General features: G+C 44.8%; 1 protein-coding gene and 1 pseudogene across 1 annotated transcript; both read left to right on the top strand.

Moving 5' to 3' along the window:
- The first annotated feature begins 329 nt into the window (after positions 1-329).
- Positions 330-11,825, top strand: LOC137753876 (zinc finger protein 17-like; annotated as a pseudogene).
- Positions 11,826-12,054: 229 nt separating this feature from the next.
- LOC137753889 (zinc finger protein 773-like) lies at positions 12,055-20,164 on the top strand. The gene is made up of 3 exons (XM_068529328.1): positions 12,055-12,407; positions 14,910-15,036; positions 16,351-20,164. Exons 1-3 carry the CDS (start codon positions 12,189-12,191, stop codon positions 17,514-17,516), a joined length of 1,512 nt encoding a protein of 503 aa, XP_068385429.1. The 5' UTR covers positions 12,055-12,188; the 3' UTR covers positions 17,517-20,164.
- Positions 20,165-25,500: the final 5,336 nt, after the last annotated feature.

Here is a 25,500-nt window from a genome sequence, read left to right as displayed (position 1 = left end):
GGAGCACCGCCCCTTGCTAGGGCCTGGAGCGCTGTGAACTACATTACCCGGAAGGCACTGCTCCTGAGCGTCGACCTAGAGGACCGCGTCTGGGCGGGTTTTCCGGCGTGGACGGCGGGCGACATTTTGTAAACTTGGGTCTGTTCGCCGGTGGTGAGCTTCGCAACCCTGGGCCGGTGCGAGGTCAGGGAGCCTGGAGGGCGCTGTGCTTTCTGCTCTGAGGCGGGTCTGAGGCTCGGTGTGGGCGCCATCCACCTTGACTCTGTCTCGGGGCCGGGATAGGGGCCGCCGGGCCTGGGCCCCTGCTTCGCCCACAGACTGTGCTGAAGGGGCCGCGCTGATGGATCCGATTCAGGTAAATGCTGCGCCCCCCGGGCCCTCAGCCAACTATTCTTATTCTGCAGTATTTTTGTTCTTAGCAATATTCTCTTACAAGTGTCCTATATTTATATTTATTTCTCCCGCCAAACCTTGGCTTTCTGAATATTGAAATATTACCCGTGTAGAAAAAAATTGCAGAGAACTTCCCAGTGTAGTTGAATAAGCAGCTCTAAAATTGATATTCGGTCACTGCTCAAGTCAAGAAATGCGGTATAAATAGGACCTCAGAAGCCGCCAGTGGGGTCCTTCAAAACGATTATCCCCATCCCCCAAAAGTTAAGATATTGTCTGATGTTTTAAGTAAGCTTTTCTTTTTAAAAAATTTATTTATTTTTGGCTGCATGGGGTCTTTGTTGCTGCGCGCGGGCTTTCTCTAGTTGGAGAGATGGGGGCTGCTCTTCGTTGCGGTGCGCGGGCTTCTCATTGCGGTGGCTTCTCTTGTTGTGGAGCACGGGCTCTAGGCACGTGGGCTTCAGTAGTTGTGGCCTGCGGGCTCAGTAGTTGTGGCGCACAGGCTTAGTTGCTCCGTGGCATGTGGGATCTTCTCGGACCAGGGCTTGAACCTGTGTCCCCTGCGTTGGCAGGCGGATTCTTAACCACTGCAATGCTAGGGAAGCCGCCTTCTTGCTATTCTTTTTTTTTTTTTTTTTTTTTTTTTTTATTTTTGGCTGTGTTGGGTCTTCGTTGTTGCACGCGGGCTTTCTCTAGTTGCGGCGAGCGGGGCCTACTTTTTGTTGAGGTGCGCGGGCTTCTCATTGGGTGGCTTCTCTTGTTGCAGAGCACGGGCTCTAGGTGCGCGGGCTTCAGTAGTTGTAGCATACGGGCTTAGTTGCTCCGCAGCATGTGGGATCTTCCTGGACCAGGGCTCGAATCCTGTCCCCTGCATTGGCAGGCGGATTCTTAACCACTGCGCCACCAGGGAAGCCCTTGCTATTCTTGATAATTTCACCAACTACGTGGAAATTATTCCACGACTGCAGTTAACCTTCGCTCAGTTGTTTTAAAACTTTTTATGAATGGTATCAGGTAAATATTATGATGTGTTTTCCTTCATTTGCACAACATGGCGTGACTTTACTCATGTTTTTCATAGCTGTCCGTTAATTTTTGTGTGTGTGTACAGTATTCTTTAGTATGAATATATGAGTAAAATTTCCTTTTAAATTCTGCTGTTGAAGACTTTTTTTGTTTTTTGTTTTGGTTTTGTTTTGCTTTGTTTTTTGGTCTGCTTTCTGTATTTTTTTTAAAAAAATCTTTATTGGAGTATAATTGCTTTACAATGGTGTGTGCTTTCTGTATTGATAAACATTGCTACTATAGTCATACCTGCCATGTCTTCTGGGGTATATCAAGCATACAGTTGTCTAGGGTATATGTTAAAATTATTATTGATTTAAATGAACATTTCCACTTTTTGATCTTGTTTTGCTCCATGTTACTAATTTTAACTTAGGTCTTTGAATGAGATGATTCTATTTAATCTATTCCATAGTTACATTTTAAAAAGGAATATTTTGTTTATTTATTTTGGTTGCACTGGGTCTTAGTTGCGGCACGCGGGATCTTCATTGCGACATGTGGACTCTTCCTTGTGGCATGTGGACTGTTAGTTGTGGCATGCGGACTCCTTAGTTGCGACATGCAGAATTCTAAGTTGTGGCATGTGAACTCTTAGTTGCAACACGCATGTGGGATCTAGTTCCTCGACCAGGGATCAAACCTGGGCCCCCTGCATTGGGAGCGCTTTACCCACTGGACCACCAGGGAAGTCCCCCATAGTTACATTTTGATACATACTTATTATGTATTAGGTAAACTTACAGTTTTACAGTGTACGTCCACTTAGATAGTTTGTGCTTTTTCAGTGATTGTACTCTTATAATAATATTTATTTTATTGTTAAGTTTTCTTACTCTGGTGGTATTGGAAAAGAAAATGATTAAGAAATATCTTGTTAAAATACTTGTTTGAAGGGGGACGAAATGAATCATTGTAAGGGTAATAAGTTATAAGGCTTCGAATCCCTTTCAAGGCGTTTAGAAAGCAAGAAGATATTTCCATAGAGGATGGAATAGAGGTCAGGTCCTACAGCTTGTTTCCTTTGTCTTAAGATTATTTTATTTTACTTTACTTTTACTTTACTTTTTTCCCCACCATGCTGCTTGCGGGATCTTACTTCCCAGACCAGGGATCAAACCCGCGTCCTTGGCAGTGAAAGCATGGAGTCCTAACCAGTGGTTTGCCAGGGAATTCCCCTCTCTTAAGTTTAAAGTATCAGAAATGACAACCAGTTATCCCAAACTGCTGAAGGGCAAGCACTTTTACTCTGATTCTAGCAACAACCCCTTTATCACAGATTCAGTTTGGATGTGAAGCCAGTAAATGGTAGTTCCATTCTCTATCACATGCGAAAAAAGCATTTAGGAAATTACAAATAATCTCTGAACATTTGTGGGGAAAAAAACATGGATATATCAAAGAATATGAATAAATGAAAAAAGTACAAGTTCTTGAATCCTATTATATAATGTTATAATAATTCAAATCAGAACTTAATCTATGGATTATGTAAGTTGGAATTTTATACAAAACAATTTTTAACATAACCAAAGTAAAATTTGAAAAGGAAGTATAAAAACTCCTGGTCAGCTGTTTTGGCCAACTACAAGCCACAAGAAGAGAAAAATGTGTTATTGGCAAGGGAGAGGCAGAATAAGGGAATCAAATGCAAGTGTCAGAAACAGAGCTGTACATGAAATGAGACTTAATTTGGTATTTGTGGCTTAGGGCTCTAATAGTGTTATATATCCTGACACAACCATTTCTTTGCCAACATGATCCTGTATTCTTTTTTCTCATTGGGCTGCAGTCACACTGTCCTCATAGATGGTAGTCAAACACGCCAGACGTGACTCTGACAGAGAGTCTCTGCACTTGTGTTTTCCACTTCTGGAAAGCCTTTTCTCAAGATATCCTCATGATTTTATGGCACAACTCCAAAATACTTTCTGCCCTCTTTTACATGCTTTGTTTTTCCCTTAAGTATTTGTCTTTGCCTGAAATATTAAATGTTTCACTCATTAATCTTCTTTTTTGTCTATGTTGCTGATGGGAATTAATATTACATGGCCCTGGTCTTCCCACAGGTTCCACGTTCAACAGAACCACTTATGAACTCTGCACCGGTGAGTGTAGGTGTCCTGGAAGTATTTTGCTGTCACTCTTCCTGGACTTGGTGGCTGTAGACCCTAGAGAAACCCTCAGCCCAGGTTTCCAAGTCCAGGCCAGAGGTTATATGGACAGATTCCCATTTTGGCAGTCAATGGACTGAGATGTGAAAGGTTGTCTCAGGTATGGGGGTAGTACGTACAAATGTTTGAGGATGAGATTGAGATGGGAGTGTTTTAGGACTTGTCGGTCTCTGTTAATGTCTGGTGAGAACAGAGAACAAGGGGGCCAGAGTCAGGCATAGAATGGTAGCCTGAGAAGTTGGGTTTTTGTTCTGAGAATGATGGCAGATATGGAATTTTTGGAACAGAGGGGAAAAGTGATGTGACTTAGGTTTTAAGAGGCTACCCCTGGCTGCGGTGTGCACAGCAGACTTGGGGAGAGGAAGACAAGGAGATAATCAAGGAGGCTCTTGTAATCCTCTAGAAGCACATTTGTTGTGCCTGGACGAGAGTGACAGATGTGGAGGTAGGAAATACTTGGCTTCTGGATTTGTTTCTTAAGTAGAGGTGGACCAGATATTTTGATGTGGAGGGCTCACAGATGACTCCAAAAGTTTTTTTCCCTTTGCATCTGGAAGGGGGTATGTGCCATGAATTGGGATGGGGAAGTCAGTGGTAGGAGTCATTTTCAGTGAGAATATTAGGAATTGGGTTTTGGCTGTGTTGAGTCTCAAATGTTCCATTGACTCCCAGGTATAGGAAACAACCGGCTGAACATTGCAGCGCTAGAGTGCTGGGGGAGGCTTCAGGATGCCCTTATGGGACAAAGGAAGAGACTTGGGCTGTCACAAAGAACTACAAGAGCAGTGAACATCAGCGGGAAGGTAGGCGGTAGGGAAAGTCCAGCGGGTGGCCCAGGTTTTTGTGGGGGGAGTGGCCACGAAATTAATGCAGAGGGAAAGCAGTAATGGAGGTGAAGTAATAGCAAAGTCAGGCTGGTGCTTATTTCTCCTCCTATGCACTCACCAGCCTTTTGTGGTGGAACTTGGGGAGTTTCTGTCACAATGTCAGATGAGTTCACCTAAGGTGTGTCAAGTGGGTGTGGATTTTGAATGGGTGTTATACGGACAAGGTTCTAATTGGTGAAGAGACATAGTGAGGAACACAGAAGTGGAACCTGACCAGGCGTATTTAGATGTGCATGTTTTGACCGAGGTTAAAGTTAGGAACAAGGCCTGGTGGGGAAGCCTTCAGAACAGGGCTGGGGAACCGCCAGTGGAGAGTTGGGGTACGGTGGGATCCTGTTACATTGGCAGGCACTTTCTGATGCTGTGTGCAGAAGGGTATGTGAGGAGGCAGGAGACATGCCAATTTTGTGGGCCGGGTGGTGGTGATGGGGATCAGATGTATGAGGAGTTAGCCAGTGAGTAATACGCATGTGGGGAAGGTGTGTGACCAAATTGCCCCAGAGCCCTCATACCAAGAGTTTAAGAGAGGACGATGAGCCCAAGTTTGTTTGTGTCTAGGAGACGTGATCCTGGGGACTCTCAGGCTGTTGTCTCGCTGGAGAGGGAGGGGGCCCAGAATACCAGGCCCACAGCTTAGATGGCATCTATCTGTCCACCTGCCTGTTGTTGCTGAGAGTTGTATCTAGTGCTCAAGGAAGTACGAAGAGTTTTTGGGTACCACTGCCCTTTAAGTTAGGGAGCTGGGGAGGATGATGAACCCAGAGTGAGTATGGGTTAGGGGTACTTATGGGGTCCTGGGGAGAGAGGCTGCTTATGTACACATCTGTCCCCATCATCACAGGGCTCTGTGACCTTTGAGGACGTGGCTGTGTACTTTTCCCAGGAGGAATGGAGGCTTCTTGATGAGGCCCAGAGACTCCTGTACCGTGATGTGATCCTGGAGACCTTTGCACTTGTTGCGTCATTGGGTAAGGCCCTCACACCTATCCCAGCATCCTGAGCAGGTCTCTGCCTTTCCCCTTTTTTCCATAGGACAACTCTGTTCTTTTCACAGCTAGACAGTGACCACATCTCTATTACTGCTTCCTTGTCGGCTGTGCTGTGGGTGCCAAGGCTGAGTGAGTGTGTATACAATCTCCTTTCAGAAGTATCCCCAATACCAGATGCTCTGGAGTTTTCTCAGCGAAGGTTTTCTGGGTCAAATGACTTGGAATTAGTTCAGTGGGTTCCATTAGTCTCAGCCACTCCCTGCTAAGTTGACTCTGTAGACCCATACACCACTGTACTCCTGGCTCTGCCCTCTAGCTAACATTTCCTGGGGCCTCACTATTTCAAGAATTGTTGGGATTCAATGTGGTCAGTGTTTGTGGGGTCCACTTGGCTGTTGCTGTGAGACCCTCCTCAAAGATTTTTTTTGTGATATTATTTTTCTTTCCTGAGGTTGTTTTGGGATTGGTTGTCCCCCTGGGCCAGTACTGACCACTCACCTGTCGTGTCTTTCCCTTAGGACTTGCATTTTCTAGGTCCCATGTTGTTTTCCAACTGGAGCTGGGAGGTGAACCCTGGGTACATGACAGAGTGGACATGACTCCAGACACAGCTAGAGAGACCCAAAGTGGGACCCACCTTGGTGACTGGCATCAGGAGGAGGAAGTGATATCATGGCTGGGTTCAGATCATATCAGGAACACGTCCTGTGCCCCACAGTGTTTTAGGGACAAGGCCTGTGACTGTGTACCTCATTTCTATCTTTCCTACCCATTCTTGATACTTTGCTCCTTCTGTCATTTCAACTCTGAATTCGAACCCAGGATTATCCCTCACCTCTCTGTCCTCCACTCTTTATTGGTCTTCTCCATCCTCACTCTGATGTGCTCTCCAATATTGGCCTACCTTAATGTGTCATGAGTTCTCCACGTATCCTTAAAATAGTCCTTGAACACTACCTACTCAGTGACAGATTTTCCTGAGCCTGGACACACCTTTCCACACAGCACAGCACATGTGGCACCAGCAGCCAAGGCCCTGGTGAAAACTGTTCCCAGAGGAGTGGGTTGTGGACCCCAGCTCCTCTGTGTGTTCCACCCCATCCTGTGTCTTTAACCTGGTGAGTCATCCATGTTCTGTGACGTGTAGAGGCCCAATACTGCACAGCAGTCCTTTCATAACCTGCCCCAGCTCTCTTGTCCTGAAAATAGTCCCATGGATTTATTCGTTTCTATGTCAGATGCATATTTGTAATGGGGCTGCATCCTTCTACCAAAATCTACAATGAAGTTCACCCACATTTCTCTGCTTTCAGGGTGTTGGCATAGAGCAGAGGATGAGGAGACACCTTCTGAGCAGAAAGTTTCTGTAGAAGTGCCACAAATAAATGCTTCAAAGACAGACCTGTCCACCCTGAAGTCCTATCCCTGGCAGAGGTTCTGCCTGTACTTAGAAGGTGGTTTGCATCTAGCTGAGGACCTTGGCACAAACCCTGGTCAGAAACTGTGTGGGGCAGGTGTGAACTTTCACCAGCACAGTGGAGAGGAACTCTTTAGAAGAGATGTGGGTAAGACCTTTATGAAGAGCCACACAGTCCATGCATACAAGAAGTCTTTCACATGCCAGGAGCCTGGGAAGGATTTCCCTGGTACCTCTGGCCTTCTCCAGCACCAGGTCACTCCACAAAAGGACACCAAGTGTGTGGAGGCCTCTCACAATGGACAAAGGCAGTATAAATGCCACGAATGTGGAAAAGCCTTCTGCTGGAAGTCCAGGCTTGCTCAGCACCAGAGAGTCCACACTGGAGAGAGGCCTTATGAATGTGATGAATGTGGGAAAGCCTTTGGCTATAAATACATACTTGTTCAGCACTGGAGTGTCCACACTAGAGAAAAGCCTTATGGATGCAGCGAATGTGGGAAAGCTTTTAGTGACAAACACACACTTGTTCGGCACCAGCGAATTCACACTGGAGAAAGGCCTTACAAATGCAGTGAATGTGGGAAAGCCTTCTGCCGCAAATACGGACTTGTTCAGCACCAGAGAGTCCACACTGGAGAGAGGCCTTATGAGTGCTGTGAATGTGGGAAAACCTTCACCCGTAAACCCGTACTATTTAAGCACCAGAGAATCCACACTGGAGAAAGGCCTTATAAGTGCAGTGAATGTGGTAAAGTCTTTAGATGCAACTCCAGCCTCATTAAACATAGAAGAATTCACACGGGGGAAAGGCCTTATGAGTGTAGAGAATGTGGGAAGTTCTTTAGCCAAAGCTCTCAACTTATTGTGCACCAGAGAATTCACACTGGAGCCAAGCCTTATGAGTGCAGTGAATGTGGGAAAACCTTCACCACTAAAAGCAAACTTGTTCAGCACCAGAGAGTCCACACAGGAGAAAGGCCTTATGAATGTGGAGAATGCAGTAGAGCCTTCAGCTGTAAACGCATGCTTGTTCAGCACCAGAGAATTCACACTGGAGAGAGGCCTTATGAGTGCAGTGAATGTGGAAAAGTCTTTAGGTACATTTCCAGCCTCATTAAACATAGAAGAATTCACACTGGGGAAAGGCCTTATGAGTGTAGTGAATGTGGGAAAACCTTCACCACTAAAAGCAGACTTGTTCAGCACCAGAGAGTCCACACAGGAGAAAGGCCTTATGAATGTGGAGAATGCAGTAGAGCCTTCAGCTGTAAACGCAAGCTTGTTCAGCACCAGAGAATTCACACTGGAGAGAAGCCTTATGAGTGCAGTGAATGTGGAAAAGTCTTTAGGTACATTTCCAGCCTCATTAAACATAGAAGAATTCACACTGGGGAAAGGCCTTATGAGTGTAGTGAATGTGGAAAGTTCTTTAGGCAAAGCTCCCACCTGAAAGTCCACCAGAGAATTCACACTATAGCAAACACTTATGAGTGCAGTGAATGTGGGAAGCATTTTAGCCAAAACTCTACTCTCATTTCACACCAGAGAGTTCACACTGGAGCAAAGGCTTATAAGTGCAGTGAATGTGGGAAACGTTTTAGCCAAAGCTCTACTGTTATTAAGCACCAGAGTTCACATTGGAGAAAAACCACGAGTGCAATAAATGTGGAGATTTCTTCAGCCAAAACTCCCAGCTTACTCAACACCGAAAAGTTCATGCTACAGAAAGGCATCACCAGTACAGCAAATGTGGAAAATTTTTCTGTCAAAGTCTGCTCTGACTGAGCACCAGAAACTTAACAGCCCAGATGAACCCTATGAGTGCAGTGAATGTAAGAAAGCTTTCAGCTGAAGGTCTAACCTCATCCTCCTTCATCACCAGAAAGTTCATACTGGAGAAAGGCTTTCAAATGAGATGAGAGCAGCGAATGAGCTGTCTCCTTAGTTAATACATCATACTGAATAGGCTCTGTGAGGGAGTCATCAGCTGGAAGCTGAATGCCATACATCTAAACAGCCCTAGTGTGCAGATTGCCTATGAGTACCAGGTTCGTAGGAAGCTTTTAAGGAGCTATGCTGTACTTTCTGACTTTATGTCACTGTGAGTTTCTTACCTCACCCAAGTGGTAGATCCCCATTCTTGGCACCAGTCACCTCAGTGTGATCAGGGTAGGTAGATCTTTGTGTGCTCTTATCCCCTTAGAAATGCATGAATAGCCTGAGCACTTGGGTGTTGTCATTCTCTTTGGTCCTGTCAGGACCAAAGCAGCTTTGACCATGGGAATCCAGTCTTGGTTCTGCTGGTGACTCACAGAGGTTCAACTTCTTTGGTGGCATTGTCTCATATCATGCTCAGGATAGGTTTTTCAAGGTCCAAGTCACTCTGTTTGGGAACTATTTGCCTCAGTTTGCTCTATACCATAATGAAGACTAATATTTAAGCCACCTTTCATCTTGGGGTTTGTTCACTGTCAGACTGGTGTTGAGAATCATATTGAACTGTCAGGATGATGAGGAACTGGTTTTGTGAGTGTTCCAAACTTCGTATACCTCAATGAGCATAGTGTCATGGCAGAGAATAGTTTTCACTCCAGTTTCTGTCCAATCTGTTGTCCAAGGCCTCCTAGGGTAGACTGCAGGGCTCTGTGGGACTAATGTTGAGTTCTGGATGTCAGAATTTTTGGTGGGTCCCAAGGTCACCTGAGATGAGGACAGTTGTGAGACCCACCAGTGATTTTTGGAGCAGCATGAATGGTTCTCTTTTTCACATGGGATGTCACATCATGCCCCCAGTACTGTTAAAGAAATTCTCTAGGTCCAGCTGGAAAAGAGACCATGTGCCATATGTGCCCAAAGTGGTAGGCTGGTGTTCCTGAGTGTTAGATTACAGGCATCAGGTGGGAACCATATTTCGTACAGAAACACTCAAGGAATTAATAAGGAGTGAGAGACAAGCAAACAAGAAGGGATGAGCCTTTTCTAAAGTTTCATCCACAAATGTTCCAGTGACTGTGTCTGTTTAGGATAAAGTTTTTGAAGAAATTCTCAGGAGTTCCAGAGCTGTTCCTCTCCTCCTGAGCCCCCAGTCAGTGTCAGACTGAATAATGTAAAGGTTTTAGGAATCAGCATCTGCAAATAATTTATCTCAAGGCCATTGCTGCACAGTGAAAACAATGGGGAATGAGAGTGGAAATTGTATAGTCCAGGCATGTGAATTTTAGTACCCAGGCAGAGTTCCTGGATAACTTAAGTGGAAACAACTTTCACTGCTCACCAGTCTTCTTTGCTACTGCTACAGATTCCCTCCCATGGGCAAGGGGAGGTGATGGGGTTAATGTGAGGTTGCCAGAGTTCTACTGAAAAGGAGATTTAGCAAAGAGATTAAGGTTTTTATGTGAAGCCAATTTCTATTGAAATTTAATTAGCTGTATAGTTGGTATGCACTGAACAGAACATACCTAAAATGCACAGCTTGGTAAGTTTTAGTACTTGTAAAGCCACGGAACCATCATCATAACAAACATCTGTCACTGCCATATCTACTTTCTGACATTTCTCCCGGGACTTTCAGGCAACCACTATTGACTGACTTTTCTCCCATTCAATTAGTTAGTGTTTTCTAGACTTTTAATATCATTGGAGCCTGAATGTTTACTTTTGTGTTTGTCTTTTTTTATCTCCATGCATAGTTACTTTGAGAATCATCTAAGTTGCCGATGTGAATAATTCGGTTTTTTCATGGTAATATACTGTTTGGATATACCATTATTTCACTGGTATTCATCTGTTAAAGGATGGTGTTTTGTGGTTTCCAGTTGGTCTCTCACAGATAAGCTTACTATTAACGTACATAAAATCCTTTATATGAACACATGGTTTCATTCTAAAATGAATGACTGTACCCAAATGCATTCCCATCGACAGTATGGGAACATTCCAGTTCCCCTCTGTTCCTCACCAGTACTTGGTTGGTACGGTCAATAGTTTGAATATTTCCTGTTTTAAAAGCGTGGAGACATATCTCACTGTGGTGTGATTGCATTTCCCTAACAATTCATGATGTTGAACATTTTTGTGTTCATTTGCCAAGTGTATGTCTTCTTTGACAAAATGTCTGTTTTCTTATTAGTAACTGAGAAGTTAATGTGTTAGAATTTGACTTTTCTTTGGTGACTTTGCTGGGTGGAATAGGTATTTGTACTCACAACATTATTACTACGTATACTCATTATTAAGATACTTCTATTACTTTAAGCCTAGACACTTAATAAAAAAGCCAACCGACCCTTCATTGTGTGTTTGCCGATTTCCCTGGTATGAATACTCCAACTGTGGGCAATTTCAAGCTGTGTGTATGAGGTTATTACTGAACCGGAGGCACAGCAAGCCAAACGCTGAGATGCCAAGGTTTGCTGGGGAGTATTTTCATTCACAAGGCAGCCAAGTGAGGACACAGAAGAACAATTCTCAGATCCACCCTCCCGGTGGCAAGGTGCCTGTGATATTTAGGGGATAAAGAGGCAGGGTGGTCTAAAGTGTGAGGAAAGGCCAATCAGAGTTAGAGAAAAGGCGAGGTAATCGGTGTGTACAGGTGTGTTGCATGTTCAAAAGTGGTGTCCATAAGTGGACAACGTCACTGGCTCTACTTTTTTCTGAGGGAACCAGAGAAACAACAAATTGTCCCCCTGCTTCTGGCCGCCCCACATTCCTCCTTTGTATTGTCCACCATGGCCCTGTCTGGAGTTTCTGCTCTCTTGACCCTGACCTAACACAGTGAAACTCATAAATTGAGTCTAAAGCTTTAGCCTACATCCATTGGAAGAGCAATAGTACAGTGTTTATTAGACCCCACCTATGGATGGATGCACTTTGTGTCTGAGTGACAACCTGGTATCATGTGCCCATTTGGTTTTGTAGGTTTTGGGAACATCTCATATATTATGTCCGTGTACATCTCTGTGATCAGCAAAGACTACATGAAAATCTGGTGCGTCCATTTTAAGAAGCGTGAAACCTCGCCCCCTTCCTCAGAGCCTCACTCCCAGCAACCCTGGCGGAGAGACGGCACCTTTCCTGGAGGAGGGGAGCACTGCCCCTTGCCAGGTCCTGGAGGCCTGTGAACTACATTACCCTGAAGGCACTGCGCCCATTCCTCGGCGCCCCTGGACCAATGAAGTCTCAGTAAAGAGGCACTTCCGAGCTAGAGGACTGCGTCTGGGCGGCTTTTCCGGCGTCTGCCGTGGTCATTTTGTAAACTCGGATGTGTTCGAAGGTGGGGAAGTTCGCAACGCAGGGCCAGCCGGAGGTCAGGGAGCCCGGAAGGTGCTGTGCCTGCTGCTCTGAGCTTGGTCTGAGGCTCGGCGTGGTTGCCCTCTGGCCTGACTCTCTCTCGGGGCCGGGAGGGGCGCCCGTGCTCGGGCCCCACCGTCGCCCACAAACTCCTCTAGCGACGGCGACAGCGCAGATGTGTCGGATTCAGGTAAATGCTGCGTCATCCGGGCCCTCACCCAACTCTTCTCATTCAGCAGTGTTTTATTTTATCTGTGTTCTCTTACCAGCGTTCTATAGTTATTTTTATTCCCCAAAACCTTGGTTTTCCGAATTTTCAAATATGACCTGCGTGGAAAAAGAAAATTGCAGAGAACTTCAATGTGCAGTTCAGTAAGCTCTAAAACTAATATCTATTCACCGCTCAGGTCAAAATATGCGATATAAATAGGACCCCCAGAAGCCGCCTGTGGGGTTCTTGCAAAGCAATTATCCGCATCCCCCCAAAATTAATGTACTGGCTGATGTTTCAAGTAAGCATTTTCTTTCTTTTTTTGATAGTTTTGCCAACCATGTGGGAAATATTTGATGATTCTAGTTTTGCTTGCTTGTTTTAAAATTTTTTATGAATTGAATCATATAAGAATTCTGTGTTTTTCTTCATTTGCACAGTATGGTGTTATTTTACCCATGTTTTTCGTGAGTATCCATTCATTTTCCTTTCTGTGAAGTATTCTATAGATATTACTATATGATTAAAATGTTTTTATAGATCCTCTTCTAAAAGGCTTTTCTTTGTTTATGGTTTTTTGTTTGCTTTTTTGTTTGGTCTACTTTCGTATTTATAAACTTCGTATTGCAGTCATATCTGCTATGTGTTCTGGGGTATATAAAGAATGCACTTGTCTAGCGTGTATATTAAAGTTACTATTATATTTAAATGAACATTCCCACTTTTTGATCTTGTTTAGCTCCAAGTTAACTAATTTTAACTTAGTTCTTTGAGTGAGATGATTATACTTAGTCTTAATCTATCCCATAATTGTATTTTCATACACACTCATCGTGCATTAGGTAAACTTAACAGTTTTACAGTATACAGGCACTTAGAGGGTTTTTGCTTTTTCAGTGATTTTATTCTTCTAATAGTACTTATTTTACTGTTACATCATCGTTCTCTGGTGGTATTGGAAGAGAAAATGATTAAGACATCTTGTTAAAATCCCTTTTTTAAAGGGGATAAAACGAATCATTGTAAGAATAAAAAGTTATAATGCTGGGAATCCCTATCAAGATGTTTAGAACCCAAGAAGATACTTCCATGTTTATATAATGAGGGTGCAATAGAGGTCAGGTCCTATAGATTGTTTCCTTTGTCTTAAGTTTAAAGAGTTATCAGTGATGTCCAGTTATCTCAAACTATGGTTCTAGCCACAACCTCTTTATCACAAAACTAATTTTCTAGTGCCATTTCCTTCTTGTTGCTCCCTCTCTCTCCCTCTTTTTTTTTTTTTTTTTTTTTTTTTGGCTGTACCATGTGGCTTGCAGGGATCTTAGTTCCCTGACCAGTGATCATACCCTTGCCCATGGCAGTGAAAGCACCAGGTGAACTGGGTTTCAGCCATGTTGAGTCTCAGATGTTCCAGTGACTCCCAAATATAGGAGAAAAGTGGACAGCTGAACATGCAGCGCTAGAGTGCTGGGGAAGGCTTCAGGATGCCATTAGGCAACAAGGGAAGAGAGGGGGGCTGTCACAAAGACAGACAAGAGGAGTGGTCATCAGCGGGAAGGTAGGGGGTAGGGAAAGTCCAGCAGGTGGCCCAGGTTTTTATGGGAGAGTGGCCATGAAATTGATGCAGAGGGAAGGCAGAAATGGAGGTGAAGTAATAGCAAAGTCAGGCTGGTGCTTATTTCTTTTCCTGTGCACTCACCAGGCTTTTGTGGTGGAACTTGGGGAGTTTGTCACAACGTCAGATGAATTTACCTAAGGTGTGTCAAGTGGGTGTGGATTTCGAATGGGTGTTATATGGGCAAAGATTGTAACTGGTGAAGAGACATAATGTGCTATATGGAAATGAACCTGACCAGGCGTATTTAGATCTGCGTGTTGTGACTGAGGTAGAAGTCAGGAACAAGGCCTAGTGGGAAAGCCTTCAGAAGAGGGCTGGGAACCACCAGTGGAGAGTTGGGGTACGGTGGGATCCTGTTGCATTGGCAGGCACTTTCTGATACCATGTGCAGAAGGGTATGTGAGGAGGCAGGAGACATGCCAATTTTGTGGGCCGGGTGGTGGTGATGGGGATCAGATGTATGAGCAGGTCCAGTAAGTAATATGCATGTGGGGAAGGTGTATGAAGTAATTGCCCCAGGCCTTAGTATTAGGAGTATAAGAGAGAAGGATGGGGCTAAGTTTGCTTGTGTCTGGGAGACATGATAGTGGGTACACTCAGGCTGTTGTCTTGGAGGAAAGGGAAAGGGCCCTGCATACCAGGCTCACAGATTAGATGGTATCTATCTGTCCACCTGCCTGTTGTTGCTCAGGGTTGTACATACTGATCAAGGAAGCATGAAGAGTTATTGGGCCCCACTGCCCTCTATGTCACGGAGCTGGGGTGGATGATGAACCCAGAGTGAGTACGGGCTGGGGTTAGAAGTACTTATGAGGTCCTGGGGAGAGAGGCTGCTTATGTACAAATCTGTCCCATCATCACAGGGCCCTGTGACCTTTGAGGACGTGGCTGTGTACTTTTCCCAGGAGGAATGGAAGCTTCTTGATGAGGCCCAGAGACTCCTGTACCGCGATGTGTTGCTGGAGACCTTTGCACTTGTTGCATCATTGGGTAAGACCCTCACACCTATCCCAGCATCCTGGGCTGCTCCCTGCCTTTCTTTCTTTTTCCAAGGGGAAGTCTGCTCTTTTCACAGCGAGACAGTGGGCACATCTCTATTAATGCTTCCTTGTCATCTATGCTGTAAGTGCCAAGGCTGGGTGAGTGTGTAGACTGCCTCCTTTCACAAGGAGCTCCAATACCAGCTGCTCTGAGGTTTGTTCAGTGAAGATTTTCTGCTTCAAAAACTTGGAATTAGTTCAGTGGGTTCCATAATTCTCAGCCACTCCTAGCTAAGTTGACTCTGTAGGCCCATGCCACCTCTGTGCTCCAGCTTCTGTTCTCTTTTAGGTGACATTTCCTGGGCCCTGAGTATACCGGGCATTGTTGTGAACCAACATGGTCACTATTTGTGGGGTCCACTAGGCTGTTTCTATGATAACCTCCTCAACAAGTATTTTTGTGACATTATTTTTCTTTCCTGAGGTTTTTTTTGGGGGATTGGTTGTTCCCCTGGCCAGTACTGACCACTCACCTGTGCTATCTTTCCCTTAGAAGTTGCATCTTCTAGGTTCCATGTTGTTCTCCAACTGGAGCTGGGAGGAGAACCCTGGGTATGTGACAGAGTGGACATGACTCCAACCACAGCTAGGGGGGCTCAAAGTGGGCCTGGCCCTGGTGATTGGCATCAGGGGGAGGAAGTGATGTTATGGCTGGGTTCAGATCATATCAGGCACATGTCCTGTGCTGAGCACTGTTTTGGTGCCAAGGACAGTGACTGTTTTTCTCATTTCTATCTTTCCTACCCATTCATGATACTTTGCTCCTTCTTTCATTTCTACTCTGACTTTCAACCCAAGGTTACCCCTCACTGGACCTCACCATCCTCACTCTGCTGTGCTCTCCAGTATTGGCCTACACTTAATGTGTCATGAGGTCTGCACCTATTTTTAAAATACTCCTTTTACACCAGCTACTCAGTGACAGTCGGATTTTCCTGGTCAAGGATACAGCTTTCCACACAGCACACGAGTGTCACCAACAACCAAGGCCTGTCAACTGTTTCCGGAGTAGTGAGTTGTGGACCCCTGGCTCCTCCGTGAGCTCCCACCACCCTTGTGTCTTGCCCGGTTAGTCCTCCCTGTTCTGTGACATGGAGAGGCACAGTGCTGCACAGAGGTCCTTTCCTTAGCATGCTGCCAGCTCCCTTGTCTGGAAAATAGTCTCATGGATTTATTTCTTGGTACGTCAGACACATATTTGTGATGGGGCCGCCTCCTTCTTCCAAAATCTACATGAAGTTCATCCATATGTCTGTGCTTTCAGGTTGTTGGCATGGAGCAGAGCACAAGGAGATAACTTCTGAGCATAATGTTTCTGTAGAAGTGCCACGAATAAATACTTCAAAGACAGACCTGTCCATCTGGAAGTCCTATCCCTGGGAGAGGTGCTGCCTGGCCTTAGACAGTAGTTTGTGTGTAGCTGAAGACCTGGGAACAATTCCTGGCCAGAAACTGTGTGTGTCAGGTGTGAAATTTCACCAGCACAGTGGAGGGAAACTCTTTAAAAGAGACATGGGTAAGGCCTTTATGAGGAGCCACATAGTCCATGCATCCAAGAACTCTTTCACATGCCAGGAGGCTGGGAAGGATTTCCCTGGTAGCTCTAGCCTTCTCCAGCACCAGGTCACTCCACAAAAGGACGCCAAGTGTGCAGAGGCCTTTCACAATGGACATAGCCTCTATAAATACTATGTATGTGAGAAAGCCTTCAGCTGCAAACACAAACTGGCTCATCACCCGAGTGTCCACACTGGAAAGAGGCCTTACGAATGCAGTGAATGTGGGAAAACCTTCAGCTTTAAAGGGATACTTCTTAAGCACCAGAGAATCCACACTGGAGAAAGGCCTTATGAGTGCTGTGAGTGTGGGAAAGCCTTCAGCTGGAAAAGCTCGCTCATTCAGCACCAGAGAGTCCACACCAGAGAATGGCCTTATAAGTGTAGCGAATGTGGGAAAGCCTACAAACACAAAAATTCACTTGTTAAGCACCAGAGAGTCCACACTGGAGAATGGCCTTATAAATGCAGTGAATGTGGGAAAGCCTTCAGACACAAGAAGTCACTTGTTCACCAGAGAGTCCACACTGGAGAATGGCCTTATAAGTGCAGTGAATGTGGGAAAGCTTTCAGACACAAAAAGTCACTTGTTCAGCACCAGAGACTCCATGTTGGAGAACTGCTTTATAAGTGCTGTGAATGTGGGAAAGCCTTTATTTCTAAAGTAAACCTTTTTCGGCACCAGAGAGTCCACACTGGAGAAAGACCTTATGAATGCAGTGAATGTGGGAAAACCTTCATTTATAAAGACAGTCTCGTTCGGCACTGGAGAGTCCACACTGGAGAAAGGCCTTATGAGTGCAGTGAATGTGGAAAAGCCTTTAGTCGCAAAGACTCACTTGTTAAGCACCAGAGAGTCCACAATGGAAAATAGCCTTATAAGTGTAGTGAATGTGGGAAAACTTTTTTTTTTTTAATATTTATTGATTGGCTGATTGATTCAGCTGTGCTGGGTCTTAGTTGCGGCACCTGGGATCTTTGATCTTTGTTGCGGCATGCAGGATCTTTAGTTGCGGCATCTTTAGTTGAAGCCCCTGGGAAAACTTTTAAATAGCAACCCACTCACACTTGTTTGGCACCAGTGAATTCACATTGGAGAAAGGCCTTATGAGCGTAGTGAAAGGAGAAGTTCTTTAGCCAAAGCTCCAACCTTATTGTACACCAGAGAATTCACACTGGAGCAAAGACTTATAAGGGCAGTGAGTGTGGGAAGTGATTTAGCCAAACTACTCTCGTTTTGCACAAGAGAGTTTACACTGGGGAAAGGCCTTATAAGTGCATTGAATATGGGAATCATTTTAGTCAATACTCCACTGTCATTAAGCACCAGAGTTCACACTGGAGAAAAACCATATGAGTGCACTGTATGTGGAGGATTCTTCAGCCAAAACTCCCAACTTACTCAACACCAAAAAGCTCATGCTACAGAAAGGCATCACCAGTACAGCAAATGTGGAACATTTTTCTGTCAGAGTCTGCTCTGACTGAGCACCAGAAGCTTAACAGGCCAGATGGATCCTGTGAGCACAGTGAACGTAAGAAAGCTTTCAGCAGAAGGTCTAACCTCATTCGTCACCAGAAACTTCCTACTGGAGAAAGGCCTTCAAATGAGATGAGGAGAGCTTTGAATGAGCTGTCTCCTTAGTTAGTACATCATACTGAATAGGTTCTGTGAGGGAGTCATCAACTGGAAGTTGAATGCCGTACATCTGAACAGCCCTAGTGTGCAGATTGCCTATGAGTACCAGGTTCATAGGAAGCTTTTAAGGAGCTATGCTCTACTTCTAACCTGTGCAGGGCCCTTGCCATACTTAATGTCACTGTGAGTTTCTTATCTCTAAGAAAGATCCCAATACTGGGAATCAGTCATCTCAGTATGATCAGGGTAGGTCAGCTTTTGTGCTCTCCTATCCCTTGTAGAAAAGCATGGATACCCTGCGCACTTGGGTTTTGTCATTCTCTTAGTTCCTGTCAACTGCCTATGACAGGACCAAAGCAGCTTTGATCATGGGGATCCCGTCCAGTTTCTCCTGGTGGCTCACAGTGGTTTGCCTTCTTTGGTGGCATTGTCTAATACCATGCTAATGGTGGATTTTATTTAAGTCCAAGTCACCCTGTTTGGGAATTATCTGCCTCAGTTTTTCTGCTCTATGCCATAATAAAGACTCTTATTTAAGCCACCTTTCATCTTTGGGTTTGTTCACTGTTAGACTGATGTTGAGAACCAAATTGGACTGTCAGGATGAAGAGGAACAGGTTTTGTGGGTGTTCCAAAGTTTGTATACCTCACTGTGGATAGTATCATGGCGGAGAATAGTTTCCACTAATTTGAATTGTTGTTGAAGGCCTCCTGGGGTAGACTGCAGGGCTCTGTGGGACTAATGTTGTGACCTGGATGTCAGAAGTTTTGGTGGGCACCGAGATCACCCTGTGATGAGGACAGTTGTGAGAACCACCAGTGATTTTTGGAGCAGTATGAATGGTTCTCTTTTTCACATGGGATGTCACATCATGCCTCCAGTACTGTTCAAGAGAAGAAGTTCTCTAGGTCCAGCTGGAAAAGAGCCGTGTGCCATTATGTCCACGTGTGCTATGATGTCCGCAATGTGGTAGCTGGTGTTCCTGAGTGTTAGATTACAGATATCAGGAGGGAACCATATTTGGTACAGAAACACTCTGGGAATTAATAGGGTGTGAGAGACTAGCAACAAGAAGGGATGAGCCTTTTCTAAAGCTGCATCCACGAATGTTCCCATGACTATGGCTGTTTAGGATAAGGTTTTTGCAGAAATTCTCAGGAGCTACAGAGCTATTGCTCTCCCCCGAGCCCCCAGTCTGTGTCAGACTGAATAACGTAAAGGTTGTAGGATTCCCGTAGCGTCTGCAAATTTTTTATCTGAAGCCCATTGCTGCGCAGTGAAAACAATGGGGAATGAGAGTAGAAATCATGTAGTTCAGGCATGTGAATTTTAGAACCCAGGCAGAGTTCCTGGATAACTTAAGTGGAAACACGTTTTATTGCTCCCCAGTCTTCATTGCTGCTGTGACAGAATCCCCTCATGAGAGTAGGAGAGGTGATGGAATTGAGCTGTGGTTGCCACAGTTCTACTGAAAAGAGATTCAGAAAAGAGGTTCAGATTTTTATGTGAAACCAATTCCTATTAAAATTTAGTTGAGCTGTATAGTTTGTGTGCATTGAAATAAACATACCTAAAATGTACAGCTTGGTAAATTTTAATACTTCTAAAGCCATGGAATCATCATCATAATAACAAACATCCATCATTCCCATATCAACTTCTGACATCTCTCCCAGGACTCTCAGGTAGCTAGTATTGATTTACTTTTTTTTTTTTTCCCAGCTATGCTGCACAGTTTGCGTGATCTTAGTTCCCCAACCAGGGATTACACCTTGGCTGTGGCAGTGAAAGCACAGATTTCCAATCCCTGGACTGCCAGGGAAGTCCTTTGATTTACTTTTTTCCCATTCAATTAGCTAGTGTTTTCTAGACTTTTAATATCACTGTGATCTTAATGTTTACTTTTGTATTTGTTTTCTTCTTTCACAATGCATAATTATATTGAGAATCATCTAATTTGTCTCCATGAAGAGACCATTTTTTTAATATCTGAAAAATGTACTGTTTAGATATACCACAATTTGACTGTTTATCCATCTCTCTGTTAAAGGATGAGGTTTTGTGGTTTGTTTCCAGTTTGGCTATCACAGATAAGCTTACTATGAACGTGTACATAAAATTCTTTATATGAACATAGGGATTCGTATTCTAAAGTGAATGACTGTACCCATTTGCATTCCCATCGACAGTATGGGAGCATTCCAGTTCCCCTATATTCCTCACCAGAACTAGGTTGGTATGGTCAGTATTTTTAATATTATCTGTTTTTAAAGTGTGGAGATGTATCTCACTGTGGTCTGATTGCATTTCCCTAGTGATTCATGATGTTGAACATTTTTGTGTTCATTTGCCAGGTGTATGTCTTCTTTTTAGTAAGTAAGAAGACAATAAATGTGTTGGAACTTGACTTTTCTTCAGTGACTTTGCTGGGTGGAATAAATGTTTCTATTCACGACATTACTCACCATGTGTAGTCCTCATTATTAGCATAGTCTCCATTACTTTAAGTCTAGACAGTTAGTAAAAAGAAAAAAACCCAGCCAACCCTTGATTGTTGCGTTTGCCAGTTTCCCTGGTATAAATGCTCCAACTCTGGGCAGTTTCAAGCTGTTAATATGAGGTTGTTACCAAACCAGAGTCAGAGCAAGCCAAGTGAAACCTCTGAGCTTCCCACTGTGAGACCATGGGTAATGCTTCCTTTCCTGGTTTCCTGGCATGTGTGTCGTTGCTGCCAGGGCTGGGCTCTGTGCACTGTATTCCTTCTCTCCCAGCAGTCCCATCCCTGCTGCTCTGAGGTCTTGTAAGACAGGGCTCAGGAGTCAGAAATCTTGATGTTTGTGTGAAAGATCCCACCAGCCTTCCCTGTCCGTGGTTGGGTGACTCTGTCCAGCAGCATGGAACCTCGGTGTCCCAGGCCTTCCACTGTCTTTTGCTGACAGAATTTGGGGCCTGCTTATGCCAGGATGTTCACATACTGACCTGGTCACTACTTGAGGAGACCACTGGCTTGTTTCTTTTAAGACCTTCCTTTAATGTCCTTATAATTTTAGAATGTGTGATCTCATGGGACGGGGCCCACTCCCTTTCCCTGTCTTTCTTCTTTGACTGGCCTCCTCAGGCCCAGGTGGTTGCTCACCTTGAGCAATAGGAGGGCCCTGGGTGCCTGACAGGGTGGATGTTTTTCCTGTAGCGTCAAGGGAGGCTGAAAGGAATGTGGCCCTTGTGTATGGGGGTGAGGAAATGGTGAGGTATCAGAGCTGGGTTCCCATCACACCAGGCCTGTGTCCTATATCCACCAGTGTGTGGTACCAGCGACAGAGTCCAAGAGTTTCTACCTTTACTTTCCTGTTGATGTTTTTTGTTTTGTTTTGTTTTATAAGTTTATTTTATTTTATTTATTTATTTTTGGCTGTGTTGGGTCTTCGCTGCTGCGTGCGGGCTTTCTCTAGTTGCGGTGAGTGGGGGCTACTCTTCGTTGCAATGCACAGGCTTCGCATTGTGGTGGCTTCTCATTGCAGAGCATGGGCTCTAGGCACGCGGGCTTCAGTAGTTGTGGCATGCGGGCTCAGTAGTTGTGGCTCACGGGCTCTAGAGCATAGGCTCAGTAGTTGTGGCGCATGGGCTTAGTTGCTCCGCGGCATGTGGGATCTTCCCGGACCAGGGATCGAACCCGTGTCCCCTGCATTGACAGGCAGGTTCTCAACCACTGCGCCACCAGGGAAGTCCGCTGTTGATGTTTTGACTCTTCACTTCTGGCTCTGGTTCTCACCCATTCCCTTCCACTGCTCCCTTTGCAGTGCTGTCAACACTGACCTGCACTTAAAGTGTTGGGATATGTGCATGTGTCCTTAAATACTCCTTGTAGCCCAGCTGCTGTGATGCATTCAGACATTCTGGGTCTGGACACAGCCTTCTACTCATTGCTCACCAGTCACCAGTAGCCAGGCTTTGTTGAAAGGTAAGTTGAAGACCCTTCCTCGTGTTCTTACCCATCGTCTGTGCTCTGCCATCAGATGAGCTTCTCAGGCTCAGCTCTGCACAGCAGGCCTTCCTCACACAGGCTCTGGCCCCACGCATCTCAGCAATCTTAAGGACTTACTGCTGGGTGTGTCTGAGACACATTTCTGCTGGAGCCACGTTTATTGGCATCTCTCTCCTTCCAGGTTGTCGACACGGAGCCCAGGATGAGGAGGCGCTTTCAGAGCAAGGTGATGCAGTTATAGAGTCACAGGTCAAGACTCCAAAGCCAGGTCCATCCATCCAGAAGTCTCATTCTTTTTTTTTTTTTTAATTAATTAATTTATCTTTTTATTTTTGGCTGCATCGGGTATTCGTTGCTGCGCATGGGCTGTCTCTAGTTGCAACACTCAGGGGCTACTCTTCATTGTGGTGGCTTCTCTTGTTGTGGAGCATGGGCTCTAGGCACATGGGCTTCATTAGTTGTGGCATCCGGGCTCAGTAGTTGTGGCTCGTGGGCTTAGTGGCTCCACGGCATGTGGGATCTTCCTGGACCAGGGCTTGAACCCATGTCCCCTGCATTGGCAAGCGGATTCTTAACCACTGCGTCCCCAGGGAAGTCCCAGAAGTCTCATTCTTAATGTGATGTGTGGCCCACTCTTGAAAGACAGTTTGCGCCTGGCTGAGTATGATGGGACACACCCCGAGCAAGAGGTGTAAACGTGTGTGGTGAGTCTTTCCCAGCACCAAAAGGAGCCGAGTAGGAAGAAACTCCCCAGATGGGATGAAGGGAGGACTTCATTGGTGAAGAACTGCAGCCTTCATGTGGCAGAAAGGACCTTGACGTGCTGAACAGGAGAGAAGGACTTTCCGGCCAGTTCAGGCCTTCTCCAGAACCAGGCCCCTCACATGAGGGAAGCCACACAGCGACATGGGGGGCAGGGAGACCTTTGAAAGTGGACAGAATGATTACAAGTGCAGTGAATGTGGTAAAACCTTTAACCATGAACACATACTTGTTGAGCACCAGAAAAACCATTGCAGCGAAAGTGGGAAGACTTTCATCAGACCGTTCCACGTGGTTCAGCACCAGAAAATCCACATTGAAACGAGGCTATATGAGCACCTTGGATGTGGAGGGTTCTTTACACAAAGATCTGGCCTCATTGAACACCAGAGAGCTCACACTAGGCCAATGCCTTATGAGTGCAGCCAGTGTGGGAAGTGCGTTAAAAGACCACTTCACGCTCGTTCATCAGAGAGTTCACATGGGAGAAAAGCCATATAAACGCAGTGAACGTGGGAAAAGTCTGATTTAGCACGGGGAAGTACTGCTCTGCAGGTGTTTAAATTTTTTTTTAATTGTGATTAAATGCCTGTAACATAGCATTTACAGTCTTAACCATATTTAACTGTAAGTTCATCAGTAATAATACATTCACCTTTTGTGCAAATATTCAGAAGTCTTTTCATCTTATAAAACTGAAACTAAACCCATTAGACAGCAACTCCTCATCCCCCTTCTCTTATCCCCTGACAACAGCTATTCTACTTTCTGCCTATGAATTTGTCCACTCTGGGTACCTTATATAAGAGTCATAAAGTTTTTCTCCTCTTGTGGCTGGCTTATTTCACTGAAGACAATGTCCTCAAGGTTCATCTGCGTCCTAGCATGTGTCAGAATTTCCGTCCTTTTTGAGTGAGTAGTACTCCATTTTATGTATATGCTACTTTTTCTGTATCCCTTCATCAGTGGGGTCTTAGGTTGCTTTCACTATTTGGCTATTGTGTATAATGCTGTTGTAAGCACAATTGCACAAATGTTTCTTTGAGGCCCTGGTTTCTGTCCTTTTTATGTATGTTTCCAGATGTAGAATTATTGGATCATTATTTCAATATGTAAATTTCTTGAGGAACTGAGGGGCTGTTTCCATAGTAGCTGTACCATTTTACACCACTACAGCTTGAAGCTTATATCATGTAAGGTGCAGGTGCAACTTCATTCTTTTATGTATGGATATCTAGTTTTTTCAACACCACCTGCTGAAAAAACTCATTTCTCTTTGAATGGTCTCTGCACCCTTTTAAAACATCTGAGCATGTATGTGAAGGTTTGTTTCTGTGCTTTTATTCCATTCTCCTATATGTGTGTGTATGTCAATACCACAGCATTTTGATATATACTTTTTAAGTTTTTGGAAGTGGTTTGACTCAGTTTTGAAGCCCTGGCAGGAGAAGGACTGTCCTTTCCCCTTCTAGAACAGCTGATGAAGCCCACAACCCCAACCACTTTCCTTATCAGGCTCTCATACTCTGGACTACCAGACACCAAGGTGTCAGACATTTAGTGATAGCCCCTATGTTCTGGAACCCATACAATTGTTCAAAATAGGCAAGCCACAGAAAGCTCATGAAACCTAGCTAATCCCATCACTCTTGCCACATATAAACTGCCCAGCACAGCTCCAGCTTGCTGTTAATCCTGTCCCTGGGCTCAGCCCTCTTTGTTGCCCTGTCTAATGTCTTTCTCTCATTCTGAGCTGTAAGTAACAAACAGTTCTGTCTTTCATGTATCCCAGTGTCATTGTGCTATGTGTTCCACCATCAAGAACCTTTTGATCTTACAGAACAACTCCACACCCAGCAGGGTATTATGAGTATGGCAGATGTTGGACAGTCTTTAGCCACTAGTCTGTCTCCATTCGGCACCAGGAAGCTCACACTGGAGAAAGACGTTACACGTGCAGCCACTGTGCTCTTGGCTTTTTAACATAATAACAGATGAAAGTTCTGGAGATTAGCCCCTGTGAGGGAGATAACCCCCAGAAACTGCATCTCGTACATCCGGACATCCTCACTAGGGAGATTCACGGTAAGGGCCAGGTTTGTGGGAAACTGGTGAACTCTTTTGCACTTTCCGACCTGCCTGGGGCCGTCACTGGAGTTCTGTCACTGCCCATGTGTATTATAGAAGCCACTCTCCTGATATTAGCTGGCAGGGAGTATGGTCACTATAGTTAGTAATACTGTATTGCGTGTTTGAAACTTGCTAAGAGTAAATCATAAAAGTTCTCAACATAAAAAACTTATGTAACTATGAGGAAAACGTGAAGTAGACCTATTGTGGTGATCATTTTGCAGTATAAACCAATACTGAATCATTATGTTATACATCTGAAACTAATAAATGTTTTATGTTAATTATATCTCAATTTTTTTAGAAAGCAGGGAGAACAGGTTGCTGTAGTCTCTTGCTTTTTC

The sequence above is a fragment of the Eschrichtius robustus genome, chromosome 19, assembly GCF_028021215.1.
Source record: "Eschrichtius robustus isolate mEscRob2 chromosome 19, mEscRob2.pri, whole genome shotgun sequence".
Lineage (NCBI taxonomy): Eukaryota > Metazoa > Chordata > Mammalia > Artiodactyla > Eschrichtiidae > Eschrichtius > Eschrichtius robustus.
This window is presented reverse-complemented; position numbering and strand designations above follow the sequence as displayed.